The following is a 12,421-nucleotide window of genomic DNA, read 5'->3' on the forward strand; positions in this document are numbered from 1 at the left end:
CTGATTGTGCATGTCTGATTCCAGCTCTTCAGAGAGTTCTCAGCCCCAAGGCTTATAGCTTTCAAAGGGTGGGTTCTCTCTGTCTCCCTCTCTCTCCCTTGCTTTCTGTTTTCTGGTCCAAATCAAACACACTTTATTCATACTCGTTACAGTACAAGCATGACACACACACACACGGCCGCATGCACGTGCACACACACACCCTGAAACGTGAGGGTTGGCGAGATAGGAAATATGACCGCGGGCCACAGAGACACTTATGGTCCTCTTTAAAGCAATGGCCTCTTGTAATGAAATCAATTTACAGGGGCAAATATAAATCAAGTGTTGTTGAGAGAAAGATAAGGGGGCGGGGGGGGGGGGCATTCTTCAGACCGCATCTCCTAGTGACACATCACAGCTTCATCATGTCAACACTTTGAAACAAGTCCATCAGCTCCACAATTTCAAATCCAATCAGTGTTTATCTTCATCAATGGTTGATGGGAGATCTCTTCAACTGTGATGAGAAATGTGTTGAGCCTCACAATGAGCAGCGAGGAGAGTTTGTGGTATCACGGCTGTCCGTTGTGCCTGGGGATACGGACATATGCGTTGGTCATCATAGTGACGTCCATCATCTATCCCCACACACTGAGAGAAACTCTGAGCCTGAGAGCGCTTAAGATAGGAGAGCGCTACAGATAGGACTTGACAAAGTTATAGGGCAACACTGCCACCTGTCTTTAAGAGAGCATTACACAACCCAGTTAGTGTGTGTGTGTGTGCGCGCGCACGCGTTAGAGTCGGGATCAACTCTATCTAATTTCCAGTCAATTCTGGAGTTGAATTGCTTTCATGTGGAGAATTCCATGTCCAATTCACCTGACAGAGGAGTTCAACTGAATGGGGTGGGACTCTGGAGAGACAGAGTGTGTGTGTGTGTATTTACATCATAATCTGGTGAACCCTTATCCAGCCTCTCCAGTGCATCTAATCTCCTCCACCTGCTCAAACACCCAAACAGTCCTGGCCCCAACAACCCCAAACACACACACACACCCCTCTGGGTGGAGTCTCGCCTCCCAGCTTCCTCCTTATCACCCTCAACGGGGAGAGCTCCACCTCCCTCTGATGCCCAGTTGGGCACTGCTACCCCCTCACCGTGCTCCAGCTGGAGTGTGTACCCCCTGCCCTGTAACCTCCAGCATCGCTGCCCCCCACCCCCTACTCTTTACTACCTACCCTCTGTGCCCCGTCTGCTGCCTAGCATTGCCAAGGGTTTCCCCAGTATAGTATTAGGGGCCAGGCAGTGTGTGCATGCATATACAATCACTTTCTGTACATGTCTCTGTGAAAATAATATTGCAAGCAGTTGTTATACTGGTTAACGTATTTGCAGAGATATCGGTTTTATTTTTAATTTTTGTACCTTTATCAAATCCATGACGTCCCATTGAGGTAAAAATACGTATTTTTCAAGGGAGACCTGGCCAACGAGACCAGTCTCTCCATTACACACACACTTTACATTACTTCATCAATAGCACTGCATAATACTTTGCGAGAAACTAGACAATCGCACCATATTTCAACGCACGTAACAGTAGCACCCTCTGCTGGCAAGAGAGTATATGGGCTCTGGAAGTAGGCCTGCCTACGTTCATGAACTTGACTTGAGTAAAATACCTCGAAATTATTAGTTATTTATCTGGTCACTATTTCATTTGTTATTTTGTTATTTATTTGGAATAGCCAGTCCACCTAATAACTTCCAAAGATTTGCAGAGGTTTGAATTGTATTTTATGACGAAAATAGTGGGCTCCAGTTATTCCAGATAATGCATTGATGTAAAATAATGTGCGATCTTCGCTGATGCTTGAGAGAGCTGTGAAAACCTCACATTGATTTTGATCAAAGATGATCTATTAAATTGACAAGATAGTTAGGTGACCGCCCTAACAACGGAAATACATGTCCTCAAAGATGGAAGGCAAGCGGGAGTAGGCGAGATCAGGTCTACCATTGTAGCCAATGAGAGGGCGGATAATCGTGTGAACAACAGGCACAAGTTGTTTTTCTCAAAGTTGCCGGAATGCCACGTGCATCCACTTATGTTAGTACATTTGTAACAGCCTAAACATAAGCATCACGTAATTCGACACTATAATAGGCCTCCATACAAAAAACACTGCTTCTCTCACCCGCCCAGACTTTGGGCAGAATCCTCTCGCTTCACCTCTTCCTCTCCGTTATGAATTGGTCCAGGCAATCGTCCGGACGTCCCAACTATGACATTACCTTCCTCTTCGATGGGGTTTAACGGCGTTTGGCATCCAATGTTAACGGTGCATCACCGCCACCATCTGGACGGGGTATTGAATAAGAAACAACAAAAACATTGTGGGAAAGGGGGGAAACGACATCATGCAAAACGAAACACTTCAACTAACAAAACCCATCCCACTTCTTCAATCACAGTCCATTACACAATACATCCCTACACAGGCTCAGGGTCCTGTGATGGTGGAATGTCCACCAACAGGATTTCTTGCATGGCCTGAAATCCGACAATGATTCCAATTTTCGTATACACTTCTTCTCCGCTTGTGATGTACAGTTTACGACCATTGCAATAAATAATACAAAGTCCACCTTTTTAACATGTAGCATTTCACTATCCCTCAGTTGATGAGAAACCTTCACTGGTCGTGGTGGCTCTACTACCATTGTTTCTTCCCCACCACTCATTCCTTCCCATTTTCTCACCGCCTCCAGACAGGAGACAAGATGGACACCCCTTACTCTCATTCTCCTTCACCCTAACAGGTCACTAACAGATCTGGCATATGATAACAGATCTGGCATATGATTCCCTTCCCTTCTGCACACACGTGACACATGACCAAATATTTTACATTTATGACACTGAAGGGGCTTGCGCACAAAAGCTCTTAAAGCGTATCTGACGAATTCTAACTTTATATGAAAATGGGAGACTTCATCAAAGAACAGTAACATGGATGAAGTTAATTTATTTTTTTCCATCCACCAAACAGGTCCGTCGAGGTGCACCAACCACTCAATCAATGTCTTCAGTTATATCCTCTGCCTTTATTTCTTGCGCCACCCAATAAATAACCCATTTGACAGGCGCCTTGCTGTGAAAATCCACACAGGAAACATTTATACTCCGATATCTTTTTAAGTCTTAAAACACTCTTCTTCTGCTCCGTAGACACACAAAAAAAACACAATTAAATCATTTTTTGTGACTCTCACCGACTCCACACTGTAATGCGGTCTGTGTGTAGCTGGTGTAGAGGAGTCAGGCGCAGGACAGCAGATATGAGTAAATAAACATACTTTACTCAAAATATACAAATGCGATACAATAAAGAGAGCCCACATTAACGGACCGTACTACATACAAACAATTACTCACAAACAGAAATGGGGGGAACAGAGGGTTAAATAATGTAATTGGGGAATTGAAACCAGGTGTGTCAGACAAAGACAAAACAAATGGAAAATGAAAAGTGGATCGTGATGGCTAGAAGGCTGGTGACGTCGACCGCCGAACGCCGCCCGAGCAAGGAGAGGGACTGACTTCGGTGGAAGTCGTAGTAACACACACTTTCTTCCAACACATTCCAGATTTTCCTCGAGACCTTAAACGGATTTCCCAAGTAGCGTTAATCCGAAATTACTAAAAATGAGTCTAGTGGTTTCCTGTTTTCCGCCACAGCTTTTGCTTCTCTTGTTTCCCTTTTTATTCGCCACTGTAACCCACGTATTCTCACTTTCTGTACTATTAGCTTCAAATCAAATCCAATTCTATTTGTCACATGCACCGAATACAACAGGTGTAGACTTTACAGTGAATTGCTTACTTACAAGCCCTTAACCAACAATGCAGTTAAAAAAAGTGTTAAAAAAATAGATAAGTAAAAATACAAATTAAAAATAATTAAAGAGCAGCAGTAAAATAACAGTAGCGAGGCTATGTACAGGCGAGACCTGTACAGAGTCAATGTGCTGGGGCACAGGTTAGTCGAGGTAAATTCAGTAATATGTACATGTAGGTAGAGTTAAAGTGACTATGTATAGATAATAACCAGATCGTAGCAGCAGTGTAAAAGAGGGGGTGGGGGGACAATGCAAATAGTCTAGGTAGCCATTTGATTAGCTGTTCAGGAGTCTTATGGCTTGGGGGTAGAAGCTGTTAAAAACCTTTAAGTCCTAGACATGGCACTCAGGTACAGCTTGCCGTGTGGTAGCAGAGAGAACAGTCTATGACAAGGGTGGCTGGAGTCTTTGACAATTTTTAGGGCCTTCTGACACCACCTAGTATAGAGGTCCTGGATAGCAGGAAGCTTTGCTCCAGTGATGTACTGGGCCATACGCACTACACTCTGTAGTGCCTTGCAGTCGGAGCCCCGAGCAGTTGCCATACCAGGCAGTGATGCAACCGGTCAAGGATGCTCTCGATGGTGCAGCTGTAGAACTTTTTGAGGATCTGAGGACACATGCCAAATCTTTTCAGACTCTCTTGCAGTTTCAAACAAAACCTCAGTGTCAACCATCTTCTACCTGAGGCAGCACTGTCTTCTGACTTTACCCCATTAAAGTTGACATTTAAAATGGTTACGGTTAGGGTTACGTTCAGGGTTTAGGGCATGAACGTCCCAGGGATCCCAGATAGCACTATCAGTCATGATTCCCATGACTGTCGTAAAGTACCACCCTCTTTCAGCTGCAATGGCATTTGCTGCGACAGTACTTTCCGGCAGCGGTGAAACCGAGGAGAAAGCAACGATAGGCATCGGAAGTAAAACAGAAATTGTTTCTGAAACCCTCGGATTTGCACAATTACCGCATAAGGGAAGTGAGCTTCGTTTATAAACCCTTTCATCTTGTAGATGAAACTTTATTTAGCGTTTTTTTTAAACGTGTATCGCCCCCTTGATGAAGTGGGATGGCTGCAGTGCCGACTGGGCCTAGCAGCGCATTGCCAGCATCCCCGGCTGAAATTATTCCCTTCCCCGGGGATGGGAGTTTCGAACCTGGGCAAGGGGAGCAGTCTGGCTGCGGTCGGGAGGGCTCTGTAGCCTCTGGGGCAAGACAGGAGCAGCAGGTCAGCGAGGACAAACGGTCAAGTAAGAAAAAACAGAAAAACATGCTATCCCATGCTAACCCGGCTGCGCTACACCTCAAAACGCAAGCCCTGCAAGAACAGAAAATTAACGGCTTGGTCTGTCCGTCGGAAAATCGACCCAAAAATCTGAGAACGGCCACGGAGTACTGTGACAACCGCAGTTTTGGAGACGACCCGAGCGACAAAAACAATAGCGACCATTGCTGCCAACATGAGGACCACAGTCCGTGTTCGAAAGGCAGCCACCCTCACTTGAACAACAGTAGTATGAACGGTATGCTGACTATCACAAGAACTGAGGCTATCCAAAGCCACCCTGTAACGGGAGACAGCCCCTGTGGTAACGTTAGGAAAGGGGAATGCGACCCCACGGAAGCCCCTCGTCCACCGAGTCAGCAGTCCCCAGACTGCGAAGGCCCCGGTGAGCCCCGGGCTGGAGTAGAGAGTGAACCCGACGCCCCAAACCAGCCGCCGGTGTCAGAATTAGCGAGGCTGGATCTGAACTGTTCGCCTTGCCGAGGAGAGGAAGAGAGCCAGGGGATTCATTATGTCCGATACGAATCCGAGTTACAGATGCCAGGAATCATGAGGTTGATCACCAAGGACTTATCTGAGCCCTATTCCATTTATACCTATAGGTACTTCATCCACAACTGGCCGCAGCTCTGCTTTCTGGTGAGTATGACATAGTAATTGATTGGATTTATACAGCACTTTTGTAGCAACTGAGGTACTCAAAGCGCTTTATGTAGTAAGGGGGAAACTAATCTCATCCACCACCAATGTGCAGCAACCACCTGGGTAATGCACTGTGACCGCTTTTGTGTGCGTATGCTCACCATACATCAGCTATCAGGTGGAGAGGTGATAAATTGCAATTAGGAATGCGGCCAGGTTGGGAATTTAAACACGACACAGGGTGTTAAGAGCCCTACTCATAAGATAAGTGCCATGGGAATTTTTATTACCACAGAGAGTCACAACACCTGTTTAACGTCCCATCAGAAAGACCGCACCCTTTGCAGGGCAATGTCCCCATCACTGCCCGGTGGGCATTGGGATCTCCTTAGACCAGAGGGAAGAGTGCCCCATGCTGGCCCTCCAACACCACTTCCAGCAGCATCTTGTCTCCCATCCAGGGACCAACCCTGCTTAGCTTCAGAGGCAAGCCAGCAGTGGTATGCAGGATGGTATGCTGCTGCCATTACATTATTTATAGCCCTCAAACTCACCTCTGGACCACTGCATTTTGTTTCATTGTTCCCTTCTAATCAGGCACTGATTTAGACCTGCAACACCAGGTGTGTGCAAATCATGATCAGGTTGAATAGAAAACCAGCAGGCTCCGGACCTCGTAGGGTAAAACACCTTCATGACTTGACTTAGGTGGGATTGGGCAACATTAGCTAAATAAACAGACCAGTAGTGTCCCATAGCACAGTTCTGATGTAGGCCTATTGTTACTGCGTCTGCTTCTATTGTGTTATTATCCTGTCGGTCTGTAATCTAATCCTACTCATTCGACATTCCTAAAGTTCCAGGTAAGTTGTAGGCTTCTCTTTAGGTGGATCCAGACAAGTGTCATATAGGCTAACTGAGAAGAGTAGCCCTTCCACCCTCTTTCCTCCTTGTTGTTTTTATCTGACAGTGAAACTTGAGTTTGTTTTTAGGTTGGACTAAAAGGGCCGGTGGGTTAGGCCTAGGGTTGGTTCGGGTGTGACTTGTGTAAACGTGCACTATATTTAATCACCTCAAGGTGTGTCACACAGCTACAGTTGAACATGATGTGGCATGTATGTACACACACACACACACACACACAAATCCCATTTGACAGCCTTGGGACTCCTTATAAATAGTGTTGGAGCCTCCGATGCTTTCTGACTGTGAAACACTGGTTTCATGTCTCTTTCAAGTCATTCACTTTTTCTAGTCTTGTTTAATGTGTTTTAATTTGGTGTTTTGAGGTGAACTCTTGGATAATTCGAAAGCATTTTAGGTCGACAAATTCAGAAATGTGTTGTTGATCTGTCTCCCTCTCCCTAGAGGAATTAGCCATTATCATCATTGTAACCATGCTCGTTTATATTCAGCATGATTTCTGTCTACTGCCGTCAGTGAACTCTAGGAAGGAGGAAAGGCCATGTGCCGTCTAATCAAACCTAGAGGTCAGGGTAGATGTGTTCTGGATGCTTATAGGCTAGAAGCATAGGTTTTGTTGGGTCAAAAGAAAGCTTTAAAAACTTTAGGTTAGACACAGCACAAACATGTTTGTTAATTTCCAGGCCATGGTGGAGCAGGAGTGCGTGGGGGGCATTGTGTGCAAGCTGGACATGCACAAGAAGATGTTTCGTCGTGGCTACATCGCCATGCTGGCTGTGGACTCCAAACACCGGAGGAAAAGCATTGGTGAGAACAGGCGCACTCTTTGTCGTTTTCACATGATGACCTATGACATCTTAACAGTCAACTTCGCAATAATACTTTTTTAAACATTTTTTATTTTTTTTATCTCAGTGCTTTATCAATTCAATTTTCTCTCTGCAAACTTCTACATGTGCATTCCCACTGAAGTAATTGTCTGTTTTTTCAGGTACTAACCTAGTGAAGAAGGCCATCTATGCCATGGTAGAGGGGGACTGTGATGAGGTAAGAAGATTGCTCCTGGCTGTCTGACGGTGATGTGCCAAGGGCCCTGTTGTCCATCTGGGTCCTTCACTCAGTTAGTGGCCCTCACTGCATTGGTACTGATGGATTAAAGGCACAAACTTGGATTCAAACCACCACAAAGTAGTCACCTGCCACTTTTTTCGTGAACAGCTGAGGGATGGGGGAGTTTATCGAAGCTTATTAGGCATTTCTAAGTTCTTCTTCAATAATCATTGACTATAGCTATGCATTCATTTTAAAGTCCAAAAATGTATTTAGAAATACTAGATGACCCATTTAACCTGATATTGTATATCCAGACCAGATGGGACGCAAGTATAGAAAAAAACATTGCTCTAGTGAATACAATGTATAGAATTTAAAAAATGACTTGTGCATCTTATAAAATTCACACAAAATGACTCATCCCATTTTTTTATGGTTAATGTTGTTTCTCTTATGACAAAAACAAACAAAGCAAAATGATCCAAACACTGCTTGTATTGCTTCAGCTCTGACCAGCTCTATTTCCTTCTCTCTCCTCTCTCTCTCAGGTGGTTCTTGAAACTGAGATCACTAACAAGTCAGCTCTGAAGCTGTATGAGAACCTGGGTTTTGTCCGAGACAAGAGGCTCTTCAGATATTATCTGAATGGTGTGGACGCGCTGAGGCTCAAACTCTGGCTCCGCTAGAGAGAGGAGGATGACAGGTGCTGCCCTCTTGCTGAACCAACTCCACAGTCTCAGTCACACACATGCACCCTTATGCACATGCACGCATATTCACATACATATGCATACACATAGGCACACGCACACTACCCCCATCAGACATACACCCCTCCTTTTTTGATCCTCGACATCTTGGATAATGGCTCTTTGGTCAAGGCTGCACTGAAAGGACAGACAGAAATCCCACCAAATGTTTTTATGAAGAGACCCCTGCCGCCTTAGCTGTATGACCCTGTGAGAGGGGGGAGGGGATGTGTAATGTGGTCTTGTGACCTTTAGCCTCTAAACTTTGACCCCACCCCCCCCCAACGGAGCAGTGTGTGAGGCATGAGGTCAAGTCAGTACCCACAAACCCCCGGAGGGCAACTCATCACGTTGAGTCATCCACCAGAATGCAGGCAAGAAGAAGTGGAGAAAAAAAAGAATAAATGGAGGGTGAAAATAAGGAAGTGGGGGGGGGCAGACTCAAGAAATATTTGTCAAGGTTTTTTTTGCGTTTCTTTTTTAATCTCATGAGTCAACAGGGGGTTGGAAAAGCTATAGTGTGTGTGTTTGTTTTGCCTAGTGGATTTGGAAAAGTGAGTGTTCAGGCTATTTCTTGGATGCACGTGTAAGGGATGTGGTTGGTGTGACTGGGTGTGAGTGTTTGTGAAGTTGTGTAGTGCTTGATGGGAATCCTGAGTTATGCGTGTTGGTGTGCGTTTCTCCCCCCGTCTGTGTTTTTGTTGCCCCCTACGGTGTGAGATGATCACGCCGATTGCTTTGCTCGCTGTTCAGTTTTCACCCCCAGACAAAGAGCTGGAGCCTGTAAAGATATGCATGCATTCATTTTTAACACAAGTGGCGGGATGAGTGTGTGTTGATTAACACTGAGCGTTGCCCAGTTCCAAACAGAACCATAGTCCTAACTCCTAGGCACGTGTAGATCTGAAAGGACTGGACTGGTGTAAGCAGTATGGTGCAAATTCCTCCTGGCCTATCAGAGGGCAAGGTGGGGCTATAACCATTTTAATCATTCCTATTCAATCATTTTAGACATATGTGAAGTGCTTAGTGGAGGAGGGGCTATTTTGAGATTGGGCCTTTTTGCAGATCAAAGCAAATTTTCACCAAATGCACTTCCAGCCACTGGAACACTGCTGAATAACCTTTAGAAGGAGAGAATTCGGTTTTAATTCAAAATAGTTATTGAGAAAGGCGTCGTTGTAGGTGTGGGAGGGGAAACTATTCCATTATTGCAGTTTGTTCATTCAGATTTCTCCTAATTTGTAGACTCTCGTTCCCAAGTACCACTCTGTCTTTCAATTTATCTTCGTCACAGTTGTCTGTCTGAATGAACCCCATCCAGAGCACTCGAGTCCTGTTTCAGCATGGCAAAGTGTCTGGCTGGAATAGTAATATTAAAAATGCTGGACCCCTGTTGGCTTCGCTGTGTGTTTTGAGTACGCTCATCTTTGGTTCACCTCTGGTAAAAGAGGGCAGAAGTATTGTTATCAGTTTTCCTATCAGCAACTTGCTTTCTGAGTTTGTTTAGATTCCTTACTATACGCTCTTACACTCGCTCACTTTCCCTTTTTGTCCGAGCCTTGTGTGCACTTCCCAGGGACCCTACTCTGATGCAGATCACTCCCCAGTAACATTTTAGATCTCCACTGTCCTGGGAATGACTAACGCACCAGGTGTTTTCTATCCACTCTAATTATGGCGAAGAAAATATGCATTTGTGGCTGCTTTAAAAAATTGAAAAAAATAAATATATATACATTGTTTTTTTTCTTCCCAGAGTAAATGAACAAAGGTCAGATGCACTTTGTTTGGCTATTGCTGCAGTGAGCATGTGTGTGTGTGAAAGAGGTACGCGTGTTTTGACAGAGTGGTATGGAATCGGTTCTGTTCAGACTCCCACTTCGCCCATTCCCATTTAAGTCCTCTACAGTATAGTGAAGACATGGATCCCGGGAGCTATAGTACTGAGCAGCAGTAAGAACTGAAGAGCTGAATCACGTCCTAGCAGAGACACTACTGTTCTGTACCGCTGAGCTGTGATTGCTGTCACAAAGGCCAAGAGGGAGCAGCTATCTAGTATCTACCCATGATGTGTTCTATGGTATACATTGACATACACAAGTCATTTTGGGCCAGGTTTACTCAGTGTTTGCATCTGCTATTTTACATCTGGTATAAAAACATGCAAACAGTTAGGAACTGTTACCTGAGGTCTTTGTCGAAATAGGCCGTTCTGCTATTCAACTGGCTACGATTGCAGAATGGGAAGTAGGAGCGGATGTAAACCGACGGACTAACCACCCACACATCAGCTTGTGTGTGTTACAAAATACGGATCAGATTATTATTATTTTTTTTTCCATTGCAGATTTATATACGAGTGTTGGTTCTCTATTGATTTGACATTTGAGAGCAACTTTTTGTGAATTGTGTTTTTTGAGGGATTGATTGACCGGGTTTTCTGTTTCTTTTTCTCTGCTCATTTATTTTGACCGATCCAGCGGTGTATATTGAACAGCGATGACGTTATTAGAGATCCAGAAGCACAGATGGGGAGCCAGGTTAACCGTTCCCGAGCGAAACTGTTTCGAACTGTTCCCATGGCACTCTGTTCCATTCACTGGGAAGACTTCCATTTGGCTCCCTGTGTAGAATCTGGACTCTTTCTGACATCACTCTGATCCTGTATTATTCTAGAGGTGTGAGGCTCTCTCCTGTCCTATTTTCAAATGAAATGGGTCTTTTTAATTTGGTCCGACCCTCGCTCCTCATTCTCATGGAACGGGTCTTTTATTTACCCCCTACTTTTTTAACATTGTTAACCCCTGGCAGTGCCAGTAGGAACCGTGAGCATTCTAGTATTCCATGATAGACCAGACCGCTCCACTTTGACCATCAACACCAGAGGTCTGTTCAGGAGGGTGCCCTTTTTTACAGAAAGCTCATATATAAATGTTTTGTCTAGAACCAATCTGATTCTCGGTCTTGTAGAATTGGGAATTGTGTCAGCTCTATTCACTACATTTCTAGCTGCAATGTTCTGAATGTTGCACCTCATTGAATGAACTCCAGTTGAAGGGCTTCCTCAGCAGTCTGTCATTGGTCATTTCTATAGTCCTTCGTATATCTATTTAATGTACATCTAATGCTCTGGTCTGTTTCTACAAAGGAGTGGTCTAAAGAAGAAACAGCCGCTTCCAGATTAGCTGATAACTTCCCATCCCTTATGGCTTTATATGAAATCAATAAATGGTTTTCACTCCAGAGAAATCAAGTTGATTTCACAAAGGCCCCTTAACTGGTCCTGGAGGACCAGCGTCCCACCGGTTGCCAAGCTACCCTTCATCCCAGAGCCCACCCACTCCTCTCCCATCTCATTGGATGAGAGTTGTCAAGTTTTTTTTGTTTATTGGATGTTCCACTCTGTTTTTATCCGCAGCAACTGGCCTGTTGATAAGATAGGCCACGTAGGACTGGAGTTGAGCTGCTCCTTTTGCTAGAATTTCCCTTTAGGCACACCTATCTAGGATCAGCTTACCCTTTCCAAATCCTAACCTTCACCATTAGGGACGGGGGATGCAAACTGACCTTAGCTCAGTGGGCATATATTCTAGGCACCCCCACACACTGTGCCCCTGCAGGACCAGCTAAAGGGGGGCAACATTTGTTGTTTTGGGGTGACCAGCCCTGGCCCCCTCTGATCTGTAAGATGTGCTAAGGGACATTTTTTTTTTTGTTTTTTTTTTTGCATTTGAGTTCTGTTCCTTCTTCCCCTGTCACCTCTTTTTATTTCTGAAAGTGTCCGATATCTTTTTATTTAAATGTGGAAAAAGAAAACAGAAATAAATTATTTGATTTTTTTAATGCTGTAAGGTGGATTGTCATGGTTGACTTTTG

At 44.7% G+C, this 12,421-nt stretch overlaps 1 protein-coding gene across 1 annotated transcript; it reads left to right on the plus strand.

The window, feature by feature from the left end:
- Window positions 1-3,462: 3,462 nt before the first annotated feature.
- LOC110529856 (uncharacterized) lies at window positions 3,463-12,393 on the plus strand. The gene is made up of 4 exons (XM_021612463.3): window positions 3,463-5,813; window positions 7,424-7,547; window positions 7,732-7,787; window positions 8,342-12,393. Exons 1-4 carry the CDS (start codon window positions 4,959-4,961, stop codon window positions 8,477-8,479), a joined length of 1,173 nt encoding a protein of 390 aa, XP_021468138.2. The 5' UTR covers window positions 3,463-4,958; the 3' UTR covers window positions 8,480-12,393.
- Window positions 12,394-12,421: the final 28 nt, after the last annotated feature.

The sequence above is a fragment of the Oncorhynchus mykiss genome, chromosome 8 (genome assembly GCF_057628025.1).
Source record: "Oncorhynchus mykiss isolate SJ-2025 chromosome 8, ASM5762802v1, whole genome shotgun sequence".
NCBI lineage: Eukaryota > Metazoa > Chordata > Actinopteri > Salmoniformes > Salmonidae > Oncorhynchus > Oncorhynchus mykiss.

Bases quoted from the DNA above. Each gene is read 5' to 3' on its own strand.
- LOC110529856 (XM_021612463.3), top strand. From the start codon at position 4,959: ATGGCTGCAGTGCCGACTGGGCCTAGCAGCGCATTGCCAGCATCCCCG. The intron at 5,814-7,423 runs GTGAGTATGACA...GTTAATTTCCAG, and splicing joins GGCCGCAGCTCTGCTTTCTG to GCCATGGTGGAGCAGGAGTG. The intron at 7,788-8,341 runs GTAAGAAGATTG...TCTCTCTCTCAG, and splicing joins TAGAGGGGGACTGTGATGAG to GTGGTTCTTGAAACTGAGAT.